The 23,615-nt window shown below is 40.3% G+C and overlaps 1 protein-coding gene across 1 annotated transcript in view; it reads right to left on the bottom strand.

Moving 5' to 3' along the window:
* srcin1b (SRC kinase signaling inhibitor 1b) overlaps nt 1-23,615 on the bottom strand; it is a 58,799-nt gene that overhangs the window by 19,094 nt on the left and 16,090 nt on the right. The window contains exons 4-6 of the mRNA XM_062442266.1: nt 9,654-9,855; nt 7,033-7,162; nt 6,056-6,227 (exon numbers count right to left, since the gene is read on the bottom strand). Of these exons, the coding sequence (XP_062298250.1) occupies nt 6,056-6,227; nt 7,033-7,162; nt 9,654-9,855 (504 nt within the window). The remainder of the gene's footprint in view (nt 1-6,055; nt 6,228-7,032; nt 7,163-9,653; nt 9,856-23,615) is intronic.

Here is a 23,615-nt window from a genome sequence, read left to right as displayed (position 1 = left end):
AGATTTAAGCTGCTTATTAAATTTGGCATCATAATAAAATTGAAGTTGCTGCTGAGAAATGTATTTATCTTTTATTATAACCGTATAACCCACACAGAGTGGAAGTGGTGCCCTTATTGTAATGTTGACTGAATGTCAAGTAATGAATCAGAGGAAAACAATGGCTTCTTCTTTATTTGATTTCTTGTTATTGTTCTTGTTTGTTCTTTGCATCTATTACATTGTTGTTGTATGTTTGAGACTTTCTGTAAGCATATTTTTAAAGAATTTGGCATATTTTTGCATATATGACCTAGATATCCTAGTCAGCTAAGCTATTTGCATATTTACATAAAGGTCAACACATTATTAAAAAAAAGAAGATGCTTTTCGCTGCATTTTGAATAACATGATTATCATATATTTCAACCTGCAGCTGTCAGAAAAAAACAGCAACATCACACTCTCTCCTGCAGGAATAATCCAGTTAGAGTATGAAGGTTCACTTTACATTTGAAAGTTTATTACATTCTGTCTATTTTATATTGCACGGTGAGAAATGGCGAGGAAACTAGTGATATACGTAACTTCTATATCAGAATACGCTGGTGCAATTTACTGTAATATTTTACAGCAATTGAGATGCTGCTTTCAGATTGACAGGAAAGAGTCCCTGCTCCCTTAAGTGTGTTTCAAAGTTGCACTTGATAGCTTATCGACATACCGAGCATGAAGGGATTATCTTTTGGCATCAATCCTAAATGTCACAGAGAAAGGTAAAACAAAGTGAAGCGAAATGGAGAGCAGCAGCAGCAGCAGCAGCAACAGCAGCAGCAGCAGCAGCAGGGTGTGGTGTAAGTGAAAGCCCTGCATCAGAAGGTACCAGCTTGAGGTAATAGATATAGCAAAGAAACACAAAAGAAGACAACATTGTTATTGCTTGTGATGCACAAGGCTATCTCCTGGAGATGATGCAAAGTGAAAAGCCAATATTTCCACACAATAACCCGTAGGCCCTCTTAGAACAACACCCTGTAGACAGCCTCACAGCAGACTAATGACTCTAGTGCCATCATCTTCCATCTTGTATCTTAGCAACAGCCTCGTATCGACACCATCCTTTAACTGTGCTGAATACACACGGGCATTTCATTCCACCTTCAAGACCCCCTGAAGTCATCAGATTTCTATCGCAGGTAAACTCCTGAAAGGTTTCTTCTCTCTGCAGTGTTCAAAACTGATCGTTCTCCCGCTGCGGAAAAATCTGCAAATCAATCTCTTTCCTTAACCATATTCTGTGCTCCTGACTTGGATGGACTTCAGTAATCCTGGTCATGCTTTTGTGATCTGCAATCTGGGAGTAATCTTGGCTCTGCTGGGATAGGGTTCAATAAGCTTACACACACACATACACACACACACACACACACACACACACACACACACACACACACACACACACACACAAGCGTCCTAGTCACTCACCTTGGCAAAGGCAGATGCAGCCAACACACACATAAAACTCAAGGTGAGCCGGTTTGTTTGATAAGGCTGTAAAATGCTAGGAAGATTTTTCAGAGCTGTGCTGAAGCTGAAGACGATGACCGATCCCATGAGACACTGAACAGTTGACCTCCAAAACGTCAGCTGCGAGTCATGAACACCAGCAGGCGAAAAAGCAATCACACACACATACACACACACACAACACGAGCATGTAAACAAAAAATGCCCCAGGGTTGTTTGATTGACGGCAACAAATGTGTCAAAAATGACCTGCTGTCTACAACGCTCGCTTTATTTCAGCTGTTTAACATGCTAATTTCTCAGTGTGTGCCGCACGTGTCTGCCGTTTTCCTGAAATGTAATTTTTCGAGTTTATAATTTGTTTTATTGTATAAAAGCAGCATTCTCAAACACGTTCAATTACTGCTTTCTCATTTCCATAATCACAGTGTAATTAGAGGCAAACAAAAATACAGGGCCTTGTAACTGAAAACACTAACACTGCAAAATTGAATGACATCAGGCACTCTGTCTATCTGCAGGCAAAAAGGTTTATTTTGCTTCAGCTGTTACCAAAATGCACAAAGGATTAGTAATCATGCTAATCAGGCTCATGCCACATTTATTTTGCCAGCAGTTGACTGATAAATTAAGATAAAACCTGTTGTGGTTCATCAATAAGAGCACAGCGACTGAACAGGAGGGATATTACAGGTACTGGGAACACTGCGAGGGGAACACTGCGAGGGTAACACTGTGTTCTAACAGCAATCAAGTGTCTGACTATCACATCACATCGTGTTACATTAAGACACTCAAGTTAAAGGATGGGTTCTCACCATCCGATGTTCATACTTTTTTATACAGAGAACATTTTATATTGTGATATTTAGATGTTTTTTTTTACTGGAAATGACACAGCATTAAGCCAACAGCAACTTCATCAGAAACTTCCAGCTGTCTGACGATCTCCCTCCAGCTGTTGGCAGAAGAGATAACTTATTACAACTAAATGAGTCAGCTGTTCCTCGTTCATGATGCGCTTTCAACGGGACTGTCAGGAAGTAAATAGAAAGCTTGGTCTCAGCCAGTTAGGACATTTCAAAAGTAAAATAACTAAACTGGTTTTGTCGCTTGCGTCACATTAAGTTAGGACACGCTGTAAACAGGAAGGGGGAAAAAAAGCTTCAAGTCATTTTCAAACGTTGTACCCACCTGCAATCATTTATCATGATTACTATGTAGTGCTGATACAATTAGACAGCAATTGGAATTGGTTGAATCAGAGGCTACAAATCTGTTTTTGTACCACCAACAGTTTTTATACTGATAACTGGTGTGAATCCGCCAGCGGGGGTTTCACGACCAAAACAAAGGTTAGACTCACACCTTTTATCTCCTCCAGAGAAACTGTCAGGGTCTCTATTTTCAAACCTATAGTTTGGTCCAAATCAGTAGTTGGTCAACGTTTGTGTTTTTCGGTTTCCTTTTCGCACAAAATACATCAAGTGAAGCAAAATGCGTCACTACAAACCACATGACAGTGTTCACTCTGCACATAGGGCTGTTGTGTCTGCGGCGGGAGCAAGAACGTAAATACAGGAAGGAGGTCCAGGAGAAGCTCAATGGCCAAATTCAATGTCTTTCATTGTGCTAGTTCAGATTGGATTATGTTCCCACCCCAAACAAAACTCAGATTAGTTTGGTTGTTTTGGCCCACACGAGAGAACGATTGCTGCGTTCAGTTCTGCCTGAATGAGTCAAACCAACAGAGAAAACAAACTACCATCTGATTCAATCGAACCCAACTAAACAACAAAGATTTGAAAAGGTCCTTCAGGTGCTTTCACACCTGTTTGGTTCAGTGGAAACAAACTTTGGTGTGTTCTCCAGTTGAGTATGATCCATTTGGGCTGGTGTATAAAATGCAAATCAAACTCTCGAACTTGAACAAAGGGTCTTGGTCTGTTTGAAGCAAAATGATTTAGTTTGTTTGTGGTCTGAAAGCAAAAAGACCAACCAGTAGATTCAAATGACAGGGAAAAAAGTCTTTTTGGCATGATTTCAAAACCTTCACTACTTTTCAATCCATCTACTGATCGTGAGCTGCTCAGGGAGACGTTTCATGGCTGATCCATTTGAGCGAAGCTTGTATTTATGCAAATCTCTTGGTAACCATGGTAACGCACATACATGCACGTCAGCAGGTGAGTGCGGGGATTTTCCCTGATCGATCTGAAGGTCAAAAGCTGTTAAAACTGCAGAGTGTTGTGCTTGTATCGTACTTCATGTGCTTCAGCAGTTCATTAAATCCATTAAATAGTGCGTGACATAGCGAACCCACTGTGAGATTTTTGTCGTCTGTTTTTCATCCTGTTTCTACGCTTTTGTCATTATCATAACACACGTTCAATTTGCAGTTTAATAAATGACTGATAGTAATCCTCATGATTACTTATTACTTAATGAGCTCTTTGTGACACTGGAGAACAAAAATATACACACAGAAAAGGATTAACAATGCTGCATGATGATGTCAGTCGATTTCCCCACGTGGGCCCATCATGCAGCAATGATAACGCAGGATGACAGTTGCCAAAACAGCCCAATCAATGAGATACCTGTCAGTCTGTGTCAAGCGTCAACTATCACTGCTTGAGGCTGAAGTCAGTACAAAAGTTCATTTAAGCGCCACTGACGGCCGCTAGATGCTCCAACTGACTCCCATTCAAAAAGCCTCAACTGCTCTCTAGGAATACTAAGTCTAATTTTTTCAATGAGTCATTCTGGTCTCAATCATTCAATCAACGCCCTCTAATAAGTGCACTGGTGGTCATTTAGGAAATCATCGCTCCATTAATAAGATTTGAAGACTAATAGTAGCTTTGATGTCTGCCATGTGGACGTTGATTGACAGCTGTGATCGACAGTTCACTCACCAGCTGTTCTCCCTGGCTCCGGGATCCAAAATAAGTCGAACCATTGTCGCAATATTTTACTCAGTTTAATGTTACATGATTATGATACCTCCCTGTTAGAACAGTTTAGCTAAAGTAGCTAACATTAGCCCAAGTGTGCTCCCCTTAGTGCTCCCATTAAGCTAGCATTAGCCTAGGTCCGAGGGGGATTGTGTCTATGTTCCCTCAGTTTAATAGTAAGATAAAGAATTTCACCTGTCTTTCAAGCATTTTCATAGATGAAAAACAAGTTAGGGGGGCAACAACATGTTATGTGCATCAGGGTATGGCCATATGTGTGCTGTGGGAATGCAGGCCTGAGGAAACATAGGGCCTAATTTGGTGGAAAATCCTTAAGGGAACATAGGGCCTAATTTTGATGGGGGGAATATTTCTTAGAAATGGGGGAACATAGGGCTGTGGGAACATAGGGATGAACCCATCCAGGATAGCAGGACGTGTTTCTAGAGCGTGAAAGGAAGCAGCCCTCACTCCTTATTTGGAAAATGGTTTTAAATGGAGAAAACGACCCTGACCATGAGGTGCAACTCTGGGCTTCAAACTGGCTGCAATGAAACCAACGGGTGATGTCACACCTCGCTACTTCCATCTTTATATACAGTCTATGGTGGTATGGTATGAGCTCATGTTTATAGGTATTGATTAGTATGTAAGAACATTGCCGCCAACATGAGTTGTACTAATATCACCATTAGATGTAACACTGCATGTAATGGTGACATTATTATCAGGAGGGAGTCACAGGGTTGGCGTGGCTCCTCCTAAACCCCACACTGCAGGTCAGCATCATTCCTGTGTGTACACGATGTTGAGTCACCGGTGAAGCGTTCTCCTCCGCTCTTTGGTTTAAATTTACGATACGCGTAACTGCAATCCATTTTCCATTTTAGCAACACGAGTCTGCATCCATGACCCGATCCTCAGCTGAACCGGACCGCAGTCCATCATCTCGGAACAGTGTTTATGCAATTTTACAGTGTGTCTACATCCAGCCTCGTCAGCAGCGCTCATGTGAAGGACTGGCATTAATCCAAGAGCAGTAGTGCTGGAGGAAGGTCACATGACTCACTCAGACCCTCTTGAGAGAGACAGTAGATGAAAGTAACTTCTGCTTGGACACGTTATGTAACCCAAATTAATGTTTGTAAACACACAGACATAATATCAGAGTTATGTGGGAGATGGATATTGGCGTGGGGGGAAAAAAATAAACACAAATTTTCAAGGGGAATTACAAAATGTTTTATTCGTGGCATGATTTTGGTTTGCTGCTATCTGCGACTGCCAGGAAGAGACAAGTGTTTGTCTCGCTGCCTAATCTATGAGTCATAAGCCAGCTGCACAAAAAATGAATTGGTAATGAAAGAAAAGGTGACTGTAACGAAAGGGGGATCATTTTCTTGGCATCTATTTTTTTTATTTTTATTTTGGCATCACTATAATACAAAGCTAATGTGGAAGAGAAGTCACAAATACTGTATAATGTCTCAGTCATTGTCTTCTTCTCTCAGGAACTCAGATTGAACCTTTCTATATTTTATTATTTAAATCATTAAAATGAAGAGAACTCAATTAAATATACACACACTTACCCGCAGGTCTCCATTAGCCAGGTGTGGGTTGTGGTGTCCGGGGTAAGTGCCGTAGACGGGCTCTTTGCAGTAAATCTTAATCACGCAGCGGTCCTGAACGTCCCGTGGGTCCTCCAGCTCATAGAAGACGTTACGTGTCTCATCTTTGATCAGCAGAGCCGTGCTGGGTGACCTGAACATCAATAGTCATCAAAAGAAAAACAAGAAGAAGAAAAAAAGAATGAAACACTGATAAATAGTCCATGCAAAGACAATTTCTGCACCTATTACTTTTTAATAACCAGAGATGTAAAGTCATTTACAGTCGCTGAGGAGAATTGGATGATCTTTAACGCATGAGGAGCATGTAATGAGGACGCGGTCTGATATCGAACTCAGAATCTAATATTCAGTGACTTTGGAGTTAACAGGCCTCTCCTGATAATAGCAATATGAACTGTATGTATTGACACTAGTTTCAGAGCAGATTATACAATAATCTATAATTAACTCTTGACAATTTGATGAAAATTGATTTTTCTGACCTAGCTGAGGAAAAATACGCTTTTATACACTTTGCAATGTCTAGAGTCTATCATTGCAACATGATTTTTATGAGTTTTGACTCTAGAAATGATATTTTATTTATTTATGTCGACATGAGGCCTGAAACAGGCTGCTTCGCATCACCTTTGGCTTTATTGATTTTTATGGCTGATTTACTTTTCCTGCTTTCCTTCTCCGTCTGTTTACTTATTAATTGTGTGTGTGAGGTTGAAACAGCTGCTCACACTTCTCATCTTGTGATTGATTTCTAAAACTTAGATAAAATGAAGTGTAAATGTAGAGCTACAAATCAGACAGTTAAAGAGATTCCCACAAGTTTAATTGGCTAAACGATAAAATCATGAAACCAATTAAAATATAACCATAGCATGCACATAAATACACACATACCAACACGTATTATTCAGTTTAAGACTGTAGTGCAAGTGTACCTGAGCATGGCCATGGTGAGCCTCTGGGGGAACATGTGCACAATGAGGGCCCTCAGAGTATCCAGGCTGGTGAGCTCGTGGGTCAGGTGCACCCTGCGAGTCTCCTCCCCAAGCTGGAGGAACAGGATCCCTGCATTTATGAAAGGGGAGGATACAGGGATGAAGAGAGAGAGAGAGGGAATAGTTTGCCAACTGAGAGTGTGGAAGAAACATCTGGAGAACCATTTTAGCTTATATATCCTCCAGCACATATCAAAAGCATTCAAACCCAGGTACATCTCACCCACCGGTCAACCCAGTGACCCTCTACCACCTTTACAGCTCCAGCATCTCTCTATCTTTACTCTGACTGTCAGCACTGATGCATTTCTGCCATGTTAATCCCTGCATAATACATGTGGTGCTCAACAACTGCAGAAGAAGCAGGCACAGCAATATGGCATCATTACAAGAATGCCAGTCAAACCTAAAAGAGTGAAAAACATCTTAGATAACATAATGGAAATATATGACGTTTCTGTTTTTTCATGTATAAATTTGAGGATTTATTCCTCGTCTGGCACCATTTTTATTCTCTTCAGTACAAGCTTCCTTCAGTGGACAATTAAGTCATGTGTGCTTCATGTACAAGTAGGGGGCCCAAATATTTCCTGAAGCCACTGATAACATAGGAGAAGGGTGCAATTACAGGTATGCCTACAGCTGGGTGACAAAATCCAATCAAAACTGGGAATGGAAGTGGGAAAACATTTGCCACACAGTGACAAAAGATGTTTCCAGGAATGGGAGAAGCTCTGGGACGAGTGTTTGGCAGCTCAAGGAGAAGACTCTGAAGGGGATTAGAAAGGTACTACTAAAAGATTTATAATGACTGTATTTCTGTCAATTCCAGGAATTTTTGGGTCACAGTGATAAATGCGCTATAAAAGGTTGCCTGTTGGAGCAAGTTTGTTGCATGGTGCTTAAAACCCTTTCCATATTTTAATCTTCTAGTTTGGTTAAAATGTGTATTATAATAAATTAATAAGTCTTAACAGTCTCCTGGCAGTTAGGGAACTGGCTCTGAAAAACGGAGAATTTCTTCACATATGCTCGATCAAAGCTTAAAGTAAACCCTCGGTTGTATTTTGTCCCACCTTTTCTAATTCCTGCAAATGCATCACCCTCCCTCTCATATGCTAGAGTGCTACTTTTAAAAAGAGAAGATGAGTTTGGTTCCTGCCAAAGCCATTAATAAAACATGGCAGGTAGGTTGGCACCATCATCTGGCAGCATTAGACAGCTCTGTTTATACTGAGAGTCCTTATAGGAAGTGGGCTAAAGTCTGACTTTGACGTGACACTTAGAGGCTGTGGCAGGTTTACTAAATTAACACTCAATGCCTTCAATCAACAGTCAAAATTACTGCATCTTGTTTTGCTACCGTATGTCAGAAACAAACGAGGTAAATAGATTGCATGTGTGGACACATCCTGCATGTGATTGGCTCTCAACTTGTCAATCAAAACAATTTTGTGGACTTTTCTGCAGGCAAAATCCAGACAGTGAAAAATTAGATTACATTTTATTCGAAACATGAGTCGAGGAGTTCCTTTTTCACCTCACGCTGTCAATAAAATGATCCTCCATTCTTCCCACAGTGCCATCGAAATGCAGGAAAACAGTATGAAAGGCTTTGAATTTCTAGTAGGGCCCGACCGATACTGGATTTTTGGGGCCAACACCGATATTGGGGAATAAAGAAATTCCAATATTGACATATCAGCCGATAATCTTACAGAATATGTCCATAAAACGCACTTTTTCCCCCCAAATGTGTTTACCAAACACAAAGACAAAGATATGTAATAGAGACATGATATTTTAAAGTTTACGAAAAAAACATTTTTTTTTAATAAACTGATATTAGTGCTCTGAAACAGTAAACTTGACTGGGAGTTTAATATGTATAACTCGAATTAGGAAAAAGGATTATACAGAAAATACTGCTTATATATCTTTAAGAAATATATCGGCACATATCGGTCAGCATAAACATCAATACCAATATATCTGTGATAGGCCAATATGGGTTGACCAATATATCAGTCAGGCTCTAATTTCTAGAAGGCTTGTACCTTTCCAGTCCAGCTGGTCAAATCAACAAGTTGTAAACTCTCCTCCTGTCCTGTCCGTAAACATTGAGTAAAAGGTGAAGGGGATAAACACCGGCTATGATCCTGATCAGATAGACAAGCACGACCAACTCTGTGTCCATCTCAACATCAGAGTAAACAGCGAGGCAAATGTCAGGGGATTAAACCCAGCCACGTGGCTCTTCTCTGCCAAGCATCCTGCTAGCTAATGTACAGACAATAAACTGGATTACCTGTGTTCCAGCATGGTGTTTAAACAGTTAAGCTACCACAGTGGGGAGGGGGTTAATGGTACAAAAATATGCCTCAGGTCTTCCCTTTTATATCACTGAACTTTCAAATCCCACACGAGCTAAGACACAATATTGGAAAATACTCACTGTTTTAATATCACATGCCAACAACAATCCATGTGATTATGCGTGCAGGGAAGAAAAATGTAATTAATAAATAATATCGTGTGGACAATAAAGATGATGGTCTGACCTGGCGCCCGCAGTTTGGCCTGGCTTGAGGAACGGGCCAGGGGCAGACTCTGGCGAAGCCGGTTCATCCGGTTAAAGCCGATGGGGACGTCAGGCTCCGACATGGTCTCCAGATTTTCAGCTGATGCAAAGGATACCCTGCTGGCCTGGTCAGCAAGAGCCGGCTGTGTTGGGCTGAGTCGTGTCACACGTGGCGTGCGAGTCTGTCAGACACATGATAAGAAGTAAGGGAGTGAGAAAAACAAACAGGTTGAGTGGGCTGATGAAGAAAAGAAAACAGATGAATTTTTACTGTGATGGCAGTACAGTAAATAATGAGCTGACATCAAAAAACACATACAATACAAACAAAGGCAAACAACATGGCTCCAGTAAATCAATGCACAGAAAACAAAAGAGCGGCTAAAAAAGAAAGCTTTTGCACACGGGCAAAGACAAAATACACAGTTTACCTCAGACAAAGCAGCTTTCACCATCTTCCTACCAACAGAAGCTCAACAAAAAGGAAGCTGAGTCCCGAAGATAAAATTAGAGCACTGCAGACAGAGCAGAGCAGCACAGCCCGCCAGGTTAAACACACCAACCCCAACCAACATCAGTGTCACAATAAACCCTGAATGCCCTCAGAATGTCCACCTGCATTAATAATGATGGAAACACAGAAACTATTGAGCAATGGTTCAATGTCATTTTTAAAAAGAGGCGAGTGGAGTGTGTGGAAATGATGACAGAAAGTGGGCAAGCGGCAGCAGTTGCGGAGGGAAATGTCTCTGAAGAAAGATAAAATAAATGATTGTTATTCTGCAGCGTGTAGGAAGCGCACTGGCCCGAGCAGACAACGAGCTGGTTTCAACCGCTCCTTAAATTGAGCAAAACGCGAGCATTGTAATGCTAATGACCACAACAAAGCCAAACTCAATCTCGACACCTTCTATCCGTAATGAAGATTACCACTGATATTTCACCTGTCCAATTTGAACCACCGGGGGAGCCCAAATTGTGAAGGACCTCTCATTATAGCTCTACCAGGAGCTGCTGCAACAGGTTGGTTTTTAATGAATCCTTACTGACAGACATTTTCCAGCCCAAAGAATACAGTAATGAGCTCCCACAGTGCTATGTGAAGCCAGCACCGATTGCCTTATGCATCTGTGCTCTTTGCTTAGTCCTCGCAAATGCTATATGGGCGAAGTTTGATTTCTTGAGGCTAGAACAAGCCGAGAGCATGCAAGCATGGCACCCATCCATGCATGTGTACGCAAACATATAGGAAACGCTCAAATTCACATTGAAAAAGACATAAACATAAAGGATAAAATGCACTGCAGAAACACATGCATGCACACATACAATCTGTTGCACTTTATCTCTTGGGGCTTTTGTTCGTTCTTCATTAAAAGTGATCTGAAAACATACACATGTACCCCCACCCCCCCGCACACACACACACACACACATCTCTCAATGCCCAGAACAGCCTGACAGATTATGTGTGCTGCCACTCATATGTTTGGAGATTTATGTCTCGGAATGCGTTTGTCAGCCGGAAACCGCACACCTTCTGCCTTCAACCAAACAATAACCGAGCTACTGAAGAGAAAAGAATACAGCAAGCGGGAATTCTAAAGTTTTTGTTTAGTGAACTGTAAAGAAAAGGAGGGGAAAGAGAGCAGATAGAGATTAGGGGAAAAAACACTCATATGCACAGGAGAAATGAAACATGAAGAAGAGATAAACAGACCAGCAGGGATGAAGCAACAGATTTTCTAACTAGTTTCCATTTTCTCTCTAATTCGCTGCAGGATGTTAAAAGAGAGAAGGCAAAGTTGGTTGCACGCTTCAGTGAAGTATTTTATTTTCCACAGTAACGGTCAATAAACCTTCCCACAGAATCTCTCAGCGGATCTCCTCCCTCTCACACGCTCCAAGCAATCATTCAGAAGTCAGTCACTGCAGCCGTCATATTATAAGTGACTTGGGTTGCAAGAAATAGTCGATGCAAACCACAAGGACACTCGTACAGTGATTAGATTTATACATTTAATGATAGTAGTAGTGTGAATATGTGATGACTGATGAGACAGTGAAATTGATTGTCTCAAGGTTTGAATTATTTGCATTGCACTTGTGTAGAAGTTCAAGGATGCTAAATCTTCTCTTCTCTGTTCATCTTGCTTCATTTTGACTGCTGTAAAAATGATTTCTGACGTACAAATGTATCATCAAACATTCAATAATCATCTTTAAGTCCTGGTGGAAAAGGTAGCGAGAGATAAGATCAGAGGGAGTTTTACTAGCAGCAGACTGTGGAGACACTCCACATTACAATATCACTGTTACTAATGAAGAGGGATGTTCTGGTTGTGGTAAATTCAGACGGTATCCCAGAGGACTTGATTAATTTTTCAAATAACCTCATTGTTTTCAATGTGAGAATCCAAGTCTAAGCGCATCCAAAACTACTGCTGCTGATATCTGATATTACTCTGTTGTAAAATCTGTGTTCTGCTTTTTATTGGATTTGGAAAGTTTACCTGGGTTAGTTGGTTAATCGTCATCCTCAAAGCATAAATCATAAATCAAACCCTTGTGTTGCTTGTCAAAGTATGTTTCACTATAATAAACATCCCAATGAAATTATGTTAGAAAAACATAACATTGATGATCTCTTTGTTATTTTTAAGAGGGTGTGTCTGGGTTTTCCCATGATTTTAAACACTCATATTATGTGGTATTGATACGCAGTTTTTGAGGTGAAAAAAACCCAACAGTATGCTAACTTTCTGTGAGAGTGTCTGCATCTTTATAAAGCTGACCTGATGTCATTGCTTTGCAGTTACAGTGACTATTTTAGTGTGTAATTTTTTGGGTTGGAAGAAAAGGAGGACTGTACTTGGCCACAGATTTGGTGATTTTCTACACTCGGTGCTTCACCCATTCAAGAACCGACTCACTGGTCAGTTTCTAAACGCTTGGCTCATAGAGACTGAGGAGAATCTCCCAGCTTTCTTTGTTAAAACTTGGTGGAAACAATTAAAGTTTAAAAAAATACAAAACCAATCCAAAGTCTTTAGGGTGGTCCTTCATTTTGGGGCCTTGACACGCAGGAAAAAGGGCAGAGAGCATCATTCCTGGTAAGGCTTGTTAGCATCTGTTGTTTCCACCATTCAAGCAACTACAGACTTTGGTAGGGGGAGACCTCCAATGTCTAGTATCATAAGAGTAATTATAGAATGGAAACTTTTTTAATTTAATACAATTTGTGAAAGTTACAGCTTAGAAGTTGATCCATTCAATTACTGGGCTAGTAACAGCATTTCAGATTGTTCTATATACAGTAGCTACAACATCAAAGAGATGAGGCCATACCGCCCTAAACACGCCCAATCTCGCCTGATTTCGGAAGGAGAAAGTGTCTTTGTGTCAGTGTTACATTCTTCAATACATAAAGACACACCGATGCTTAAAATCCCAGCACACTGCCAGTATACTTCTCCCAGGAAACAGGAGCAGGGTTTGGTGAGAAACCCGGATGGCACCGTCATTTCTTTCCCCAGTATTCAACCCTAATGTCTGGTTTGCAATGCAAAGTTGTTTTCCATGTCTTCTACTTGGATCAACACTGAGGATGCTGACTTTTTTGCTGTAAGCTTTAACCTCAGAATTGTTGCATGACCATGACTCACGCTGAATCAGTATATCATCATAATTGTGGTCAGGACCCTCGTGCATGGCTCTCATTTTAAAATGAATCAGACAGAAAGCATCTAATAAGTCAGCTGCAGAATGAGTGTTCAACCAAACTAGGGAGGTAACGTTAATTATCTGCAGCTGACAAAATCGGCCAGCTAGAGTTGTCATTTTAGTAGTAAAATGAAGGACCTGCGGTTTAGAAAATTTCTGCAAAATTTAAGTGGGGAAATCTGCCACTGTTGTCACTATAAACTGAAAATGTGTCAGGCTAAAATGCAATGCTTGACAGACACAACAACAGTAATTATAGGAGATGTGACCATTATTATTATCATTATACTGTAAAGCAAAACTACAAATGCCTAGATTAGTTAATCATCATACATCAGCAGAGTCAAAATTAGAACTGTAGCTAAGTGTGATTTACATTATCAATTAATCTGCTAATCATTTTTCTCAATCAATCAATGATTTGGTCAGAATAATTAGGCTTGTGCTGGAGCCCCTATGTGTGGAGTTTGCATGTTCTCCTTGAGTCTGTGTGGGTTCACTCAGGATACTCCAGCTTCCTCCCACAGACCAAAAAGATGCAGCTTAGGTCACTCTAAATTGCCCGTAGGTGTGAAAGTGAGTGTGAATGGTTGTCTGTCTACTCTACGTTAGCCCTGTGATGGACTGGCGACATGTCCAGGATGTACGCTGCCTCTCGCCCAATGAGTTGGGATTGGCTCCAGGCACCCCCCCAACCCTCTGAAGGATAAGCGGTTCGGCAATTAATTAATGAACATCAGACAACAGTGAAAAATGGCCGTCACAGTTCCCAACAGCACAAGTCTAATATCTGTTTATTCTGAGCAAAACTTAAAAACCCAAAAATATTCTATTCACTATCATTTAAAGCCATGAAAAGCTGCAAATTCTCAAAGAATAATAATGACAAGCAATTAATTAATTACAAAAATAGTAGTCAATTAATTTTCTTTTGATCGACTAATCCATTACTCAACTAGACAGTTCAGCTCCAGACGTGTATTGTACAGTCAATTCAGACCTTAACAACGTGTAACAATGCTGGGTTCAAAGTGACAAATTGCTACTCTGCTCAGTGCAGAGCATCACATCTGTGTCTGACTTCAATATCTCGAGGGTGTGTGCACAGTACAAAGCACACGCACGCAGTCATCATACCAAATAATGAACGCCACAAAGGTCTCTGAAGTTGAACCAACAGCTACAAAGTGTGCATAAAACATCAGTTTCTTCTGCAATTGGAGACGTACTGAGTAAATTTAGTCTGGAAAATGTCTATTCATATTTTCTTGCATAAAGGCTTCCATGAATTTCATGAGGGCTGAACAGTCATGCAAGACTTGTGATAAAAAAAAAACCTACATCACATTGAATTCCGAGGCTTAAAATTAAATTGTAATCACTGAAGGCTGACAATGAAAAGAGGTGTATAATTCCACTTGTTCCAGCTGCCTGTGACTGCTCAAGAATAGAACTGAACAGTCTCTATTAATGAGCTTTAATATAGAAAACAAGCATGAGTCCATTTGTCATTATTATATTGTACTGCCAAAAATATTTACTTTAATCCAGAGTCCAGAGATGGTTTGTTAGGTTCATCATCGAGTGTGATTTATGTTTTTATTGTAAAGGACAGGTTCGCAATTTTGAAAAGTCTGTCTTAAACCAGCGGTCAGGTGTCCATATGAACAGTAGAATAGGTTCTCCTCACTGTGATATGTCATGCTGTTATACTGACTGTTAAAAGATCTTCAAATGTGCTTTCAATGGAAGTGACAGAGTTAGTCATATCAAGTGGATATCTGCCACATTTACAGTCTTTTTAGCATCAAATTCCCTCTTTGTGTTTCCCTGTTGAGCTGTGGTGGAAGTACAGTAACAAAAAGAGGGATTTTGGCACTAAAAACAATGTAACAATCAAATATATCTAATTGATTTGACTCATTTGGACGGATGAAGCTTCAAATTAACTTCAGATAAACCTTTATGAAACATGTTTCAATGTTCATCTGGACTCCTGACTGTTGTTTTAAGATAGCAGCCTCCTATCTCTCAGAATCACAACCAGGATGGAGTTGCACAGTAACTACATTATTATTTTATGAACAGTTGAAAAGTGAAGAAAGTCATTCAATTTCTGTTTCTCATTTCAACATCACAGCCTATAATTACAAGATTCAAACAGATAGCCAAAATGTTTCTGCTGTGTGCGACACTGATAACTGTGGTTTCATTATTCATTGATAAAATAATTCAAATGAGCATTTACTCAACTAGTCTTTTTTTTTTTTTACCATAACAATTGAACAGCTGGCTGCATATATTAACAACCTCTTCTCAGCACAAACACAGAGAGCGGTTCACATATCTGCTGCTGCACCGATGGTAATCACAACAGCAACAACAACCTCGAGCCAACCAAGCCAGCAGACTCCTTTTTAAACGGGAGACTGGAAAACACCTTGCTTTTGATTACATTATCATAAGTAGCTTCTAATGGCTGGTAGAGTTTTATGACTTGAGTGGTGGCTACTGCAGACGCATTATGTGGAGGGTTGGACAGTCTGAGATAATAAGATATGAGCATAACCACAGACAATCAACAAAAAATGAGACTTTTGTGATAATATAATAAATGTTAAAGACACTGATGAAGTAAAAGTGCCAAAAATACTCTTATTCCAGCTCGGAAATGGGAGAAATTGGGCTCATCCTCAGACACTGTCATGGGCATTTTCCCTTTTTTTTGGACATTTTGCAGAATATAAGATTAATTAATTGAACAAACAAGTATTCATCAATTTAATCAATAATGAAAACAGGCATTGATTACAGCCTTTACCATCATTTTGCATGCTCCTGATGAAAAAAAGCACCATAAAGTCAGTCTAGGTGATATTATTATTGTGTAATCTTCAGTACGAAAACAATATTCAATATTTTATGATATGAATAACCTCTGACTGAACCCATTAGAAAGCAGTGAATTATAAAAAGTAGATGATTTGAGGAGCTTTTGCAGATTTATATTAAATATCAGCTTCCATTATGTACAACTGACCCTTACCTCTGCTTCTAGGATCTTATTTAAAAGCATGAAAACAGCTTCATCATTTACTGTTCAGCTCCATTAGCTCCTCTCCTTCACACCGTGATGTAACACGTCTTTAGAGGTCTGTTGCATATTAATCCACAGCTCTTTCTATTGCTTTTTAAACTCAAACCTGTATCTTTTACGTCTGTTTCAAATCTTTAACAGCAGACTCGTCCTTTTTCGTGTTATAACTCCACCTTTCAAGCACCGATTGGCTACTTCAATGCAGATTTCCCACCAACTAATACACAGGGTCTTGATTGATGAGACAGCTGTGCACAGCTGTACTTCGACAGTCGACACAGCTGCCACACCCCCCGAACTCCGATATTTCATGGGCATTACCATGACGTACCGTGGCATTCCTTTCCAGTGAGACTTAAATTGAGAGAGTGTCTGTTTACGGACATATTTTGCTTTTTAAATCTTGTGTAACATAATATGAATCAGCATTAACAATGCAGCTATTACTGAATGAGGGATGTCAACACACCACATACCTTTACAACAATGACCTGAGGGAGGATAGGCAGGTGAAGGAGGTGAGGAGCACATGGTACGTTCACTTGGGAGTTGCCCAATATAGCCGCTGTGTTGTTCCATTTCCCACTGAGCAGCTCCACGGGAGCAGCTGGGGGTTAATTGTCTTGCACAAGGGCACTTGTTTTAGAAAGAAAGAGAGGAGGGAACCCTGTTCTTCACTTTCCTGCCTAGACGGTCCCTGCTGAACTAGTGTCAGACAGGGTTGTAGTATTGTCGATCGGATGTCATGTACACTTTGTGCAATGATGGGTTTGACCTTGATATCTCCAGAGTGTGTGTGACCTGTGTGACCTCCTGAGTTTTACTGGATTTTAAAAAAAAAATTTTTTAAACACAACACACCATATAAGTCAAGTTTACAGTGTAAACACATCCTCCAGAGGAAGATATTTGTCTTTCACATGAAATCCACTTTTCTTTCTTGCTATTGGTTTCCACCAAAGTTCAACCTTATTAATGTGAAGCCAAACAAACCTTACAGTCTTGGCAGATGGCAGTGGAGTGTCAATAAGTGATTCTGGGCACGTGCCGAAGCACAGTGCCAGCCGACGAGCCGGTCGAGGGACCACTGCAGCAGTCGTCCTCCTAAGCCTTTTAGTGGTGGAAAACACTCCCGCTATTCTCCAAGTCAGATTGGGGAATAGCGATTTTCCGCCGAGCATCATATCAACAGCCAAACAGCACAAGGGCAACAAAGGCAGCTGTCTGAATGGGTTAGAGTTGAGCTAGCTCACTGGGACAAATATGGCAGGGGTAGTCTGGGAATGCCTCTCCGTACAGAAAATGCCCTGGTCACAGTCTGTACATTAGACACGTGAAACACAAATGATCGCCTTGCAAAGCTTCCAGGCTCCCTGACGTGACACAAATCCTTAGCAAAAAAAAAAAGAAAATTATAATAATAATCCTTTCTGAAAAAAAGTTTTATCGTGGATAATTGCAGATGACTCTTTTCATCATCATCTTACCATTCTGTCCAAGATAGCCGAGTAAAGAATCACATCAGTAATTTTGAATTCTCTGAACAGTTTGAAGAAGAAAGTTAACTTTACCATCCTTGATCCTAAAAGTGGTGTGAAAACTTATCCTTTTATTAAATGATTAATCTGCCATTCGATAGATCTTAAGCAATTTTAGGAATAAATCAGGATACTAATTGAAACTCACACTATTTCAGTTGATTGTTTGATCCAGAAACAAACAAAGGTACTTGATATTTGCTTTCACTGTCATGTTAAAACTGTTATTTTGTTTATGTTACTGTAGCAACTGTGCACATACAATAAAATGTTGTTTTACAGTTGGTATAAACTAGAAGTAGACTGTTAAATATATAAAATATATATAATTGTGTGCAAAAGTTAGGGCGAATAACATTTTGCTGATTTTCGTAATTGAGTAGCTGTAACCACAGCTTCTCTGGGATTTGTTGTCATGTATTGAACAAAAATAGTAAAAATAGAAACATCATGCACATGCCACAATGTGCAAAAAGTTTGGGCACCCCACATAGTAGCACCACCTGGGGCAGATATCACAGCTTGCAAACAGGTTTTGTAGCCAGCTAAAAAACGTTCAGTTCTTGTATTTGGGATTTTTTCCCTTTCTTCTTGGCAAAAAGGGCTTCTAGTTCTGCAGTATTCTTGGGCTGTATTACATGCACAGCTCTTTTAAGATCAACCCACAGATTTTCAATTGTGTTTAAATCAGGGGACTGCGATGGCCATTCCAAAACCTTTGTCTCTTGAGGTAGTCCATGGTGGATTGTGTGGTATGTTTAGGATCATTATCCTGTCGTAGAAGCCAGCTTCTTTTCAGCTTCAGCTTTTTTTTTCTTACAGATGCTGTGATGTTTGTTTCCAGAATTTGCCGGTATTTAGTGGAATCCATTCTTCCCTCCACCCGCGCAATGTTTCCTGTGCCACTGGCTGCAACACAACCCCAAAGCACGATCCATCCATCCCCATGCTGAGCAGTTGGCAAGGTGTTCTTTTCATGCAACGCTGCTCCTTTTTTTCTCCAAACATACCTTTGCTGATTGTGGCCAAACTTCAACAGTCCATCGCACTTGTTTCCAAAACACATCTGGGCTCCTCTAGATGCTCTGTTGCAGACTTCTGATGTTGGATTTCATGTTGAGGACACAGGTATGGTCTTCTTATACTGGCACCATCACTCATGAACTCTGCTAAATCCACCTGCAAATGTTCTGCAGCTAAATGGTGGATTTGATTTGCCTTTGTGACCAGCGTACAAGCAGTTATCTCCACGTTTTCTTGATCTTCCAGAGCTCATCTTGACCTCCACAGCTGCCCTAAACTGCCATCTCTTAATTACATTTTGCACTGTGGATCCACTGCAAGATATATGATAACACTTTGCTACCTTCTTGTAGCCTTCCCCTGAATTGTGGGCATCAGTCATTTTCATTTTCAAAGTCTTACACAGCTACTTAGAAGGAAACGGTGGTTGCTGAGTGTTCGCACAAGGGTTGAAGAGCTTTGAAACTGGCACCAGCTGACATTTCCTAATGACAAATGTCAACATTCCTCACTCCCAACAAGCTGAGCGGAGCATTTTTGCTTTAAAAAATCATTATATTTGTTCTAAACCCACCACTTATCAATGATCTGTCTCATATTTCTGAGTCTGTGTCATTACATATTTAAGAAAACAAAGCTCTTCTCCTGGCTGTAATGTGTAATGTGAAGTGGTTGCTGTGTAATGTGGTGCATTACATTATATAGAGAGAGGGATACCCCTTACTAACTGAAACACAGTGATATTCCCCTTTAATCGACCCTCTCCTCTGCTTTGTCACTATGGTTACATTAGCAAGCACACGAAAAATCCCACAAGCAATAGGCTCCATTATAATGCCCTCGGAAATGAAGATGGCTGGTGAATAATTGGAAAACTGGAGACAACTTCAATAGGATCCACTTTCCCCCTGTCTAAGCCCACAGTATGGTGCATTCGTCCAAATTCAACACCGAGGCGTACAGAGGAGACAATGGGCCGTGATTACTTTGGCCACTCCAGACGAAAAATACAAGAGCACAAGAGACACAAAAATTGAGTATTAATATTTGTATAAGTGAGGCTGGGAGCAATGAAAAGGAGATAATTATGCAGCACTCGGGCTCCATTGTGTTTTTGACACTGTCAGTGGCAGCAGCAGCAGTAGCAGGCTGGTGTTCGAATCCATGTTCACCCCCATGGACAAGCTGACAATCCCTTCTTTTTGTTTGGTTTGAGGATGTTGGAGAAGATGTGAGAGGGCGTCTTGAAATGTGTGTAGAATATACACACACACACACACACACACACACACACACACACACACACACACACACACACACACACACACACACACACACACACACACACACACACACAACACACACACTTCATCCATATTTACGGTTTCCATGACCGCTGCATTGCAAGTCCATGTGTGCATGAAAATGTGTGCGTGCCTGCATCTAACATAATTGTTTGCTAATCTATGATGTGTTTTTCCAGTGTGGGTATCAGCCATGCCTGTGTGTGCATTTAGTGAGCTGGCAAACCAATGAAACATCAAAGCGGAGCTGTGGGAGACTACGGTATTAAACACACACACACCCTCACACACACGAGCACAGCAGTGCATTGCTGCAGGGGTTTCTATTGCATCAGAAGAGGAGGCGAGACTCCCCGACTCCCTGAGAGGAAGGGGGAGCGATAACCAATCCTGTACGAGCTGCAGACCAGCAACAAATGGGGGGAATTGAAAAAACGCCAGATTGTGTGTGTTTGTATTGAGTGAGTGTGTGTGTGTGTGTGTGTGTGTGTGTGTGTGTGTGTGTGTGTGTGTGTATGTGTGTCACCAGCTAAACAGAGAAGGTACGAAAAAAACTGCTGCCACTGTATATAATGAAAAGGAACACACGACACAACTCAAGCGTGACAAGATAATGCGTATGATATAATAGTGGAGGATGGTTTTCACTGGATTAGTACTTAAAATACTACTAGCATCAGGATACCAAGACAAGGCTATCATTATTCTTGGTCATTATTATTGTTAAAGGGGACATATTGTGCTTTTTGTGATCTCCTGTTATTTGCATACAGTTATGATGTCACATATCTATACTAAACATGGTGAAAGGTCCAAAACCGAAGATGAACATATGTAAAAAATGTCCAATCCCAGGGCTTCAACCTGCTCTGAAGGCTTCATTTATAACGGCTTTTTCTACAATATAGCTGATTTTGACTCATCACATCACCAAACTCATTTATTTTCTACTGAAAAGATAAAACAGTTCTCACATATATGTTTAATTGCTGTTTTTTTAACTTTAAGAGCTCAGTTTGACATGTTGGCATTTCAGGTTAATTAGCTCTGTGAGCGCTTTTGAAAACCTTTGTGTATAAAAAGATTTATTAATGATATCTTTTTTGTTCTTTTATGTATTTTTAATGATCTTTTAAAATTTTACTACATGGATTGTTTATCAGTGTAGTATCATCTTATATTTTACTGAGTTTACTTAGTTGCTAGCCTTATATTTGGATTGTTGGTGATGAAGGAACATGTCACTCAGTGTAACGGTGTGACTTACTGATGTGTTTCTATTAGTTTTTGGACAACAATGGAGCTCTACTACGACACAGAAGAATAACTTATTTAATTCTCCAGAAGCAGCAGTTCTATTGTTCGGTTTTAGAAAATCCTCGGCAGTGTTTATATTGGCTGTATCAGCAAAAGGTATGCAAGGAACCAGAATATCAAGTAATTTTTCTGGTTAAGATGATGTAAGCTGCAGTAAGCGCTTAAGGTTTTTTTCATATGCACCACAGTACAATTTCCCTCAGGCTACAGTGAAGTAAGGGTCAAAAGGGTCTGTTCAATGAGTAATGTATAATATATTCTAGTCTGAGGTAGAACTGATAATGCATTAGAGCGTTGCAGCATTGTGTTACTCTTAACTGAGCTTTGGTATCAGTTTTTCAAGCTGAGAGAGAAACACTGACATTACATTTTAGGTAGAAATAACATGTTTTGCTTCTCTTTAGTGAAGCAGTTGAAAATATTTACTTATTGTTTAATTTTAAAGGATTGGTGAATGCAGATAATACAAATAAAAGCATTTTCTCACATACCTCTAGTGGTGTTTAGATACTTTTGGTTTGATTTGCACAGGTTTTGAATTGTACATTTTCATAGGAACTACTGGAACTGCGCAGTGAGGACTGTGTATCATCCAGAGTAACAAACACAGTGTTTCTGTTCTTTTAATGTAATGTTTCTATGCTGTGAGGACCACAAACTAGATTACCCTCATTGTGCTGTGGTGGGGCAATCTGCATGGCAAGACACCACAAGCAGTAAGTGAGAAAAATATGAGAAAATATGCATTTTTCCATCATTGGATGAACCGACTCCATAAACACATTCGCATGAGCTCAGATGCTCATTTCACTCCGTATACCCATAAAACTGCACAGAGCAGCCATGACCAACAAACATAGGTTCTTCCCTGTAATTGGTAGGATTACATTCTCACTCGTCATAAACCTCACAGCAGCTTGCCCATTAATTGGTTCACACTCCGATTTAAATGACATCCTTTTTCACATGCTGATATAACACAACCGAAGGAGCAAACTCTCCTCACTTTAGTTAATGTGGTTCCAACACACCTGGTCTCTTTGCGTTGCTATTTCAACATAAACAGCTTCACATTCTGCAGTTTGGAAACTTGAAACTAGTCAGTAGAGCTACAGCCAGAACCACAAACTAATAAAAAAAGAGATAGCATGAAGCTGGCACTGACTGATGACCACTAATGGCCCCATTTTCAGATTAGCTAGAGCATTTCACATTTCACACTATTTACACCCCAGCCTTGCCAGTGCTTGGTAAAATATCTGACTCCAACTGAAAATTAGGTTTCATTTTGATGGTTGCAAAGCATTCAATGTGGGCAAACCATCAGAGGTATCAGAGTGGTTCCAAAAAAGAAAAAGAAAAAAACCTGGAAGCAGACCATGTGTTTGCAACAGCGTGGGCTTAAAGTTGGCTCAGGATTGTTTGCTTCACGTCAGCTAATCCCATCTCCCGTATTCTCTGTCACTAGGTAAAGTAAACGTTGACATACAGCGCAGATTACATTAATATTACTTGAAGAAATAGGAGGGCATGGATAATCTTTCACCACTGACGCACACATCACTTTCACAGCTGTCTCCATAGCTACACTTGGGACTGCTTCAGAAGCTCTTCTCTAGCTAATCAAGTAACCCGGGTGTAGCTGCCCCGAGGGCTGAAAGCAGTGAAACTTGCAAGTGAGGCATATTAAGTGACACTTTACACCTAGGCTCTGCTTGAATTGGAGTAAAAAAAATAAAAAATTGTGAATGTTGCACAGTAAGCACATACAGCACTCGGGGGCACAAATGGATGATGGAGCTGGATGAAACATCAAGTGATCCCCGAAGTCATCACAATTCATCCTGTGAGAGAAATTAATGTGAGTCCAACCAGAAAGTCTTTATTTTCTCTGTAATTTGTTCGTTTTAATGTTTAAATGTGCTGCTGCCTTTCTTGGG

This window comes from Scomber scombrus, chromosome 21, assembly GCF_963691925.1.
Source record: "Scomber scombrus chromosome 21, fScoSco1.1, whole genome shotgun sequence".
Taxonomy (NCBI): Eukaryota; Metazoa; Chordata; class Actinopteri; order Scombriformes; family Scombridae; genus Scomber; species Scomber scombrus.
Note: the sequence above shows the minus strand (reverse complement) of the source record. Positions and strands in the feature narration are given on the sequence as shown.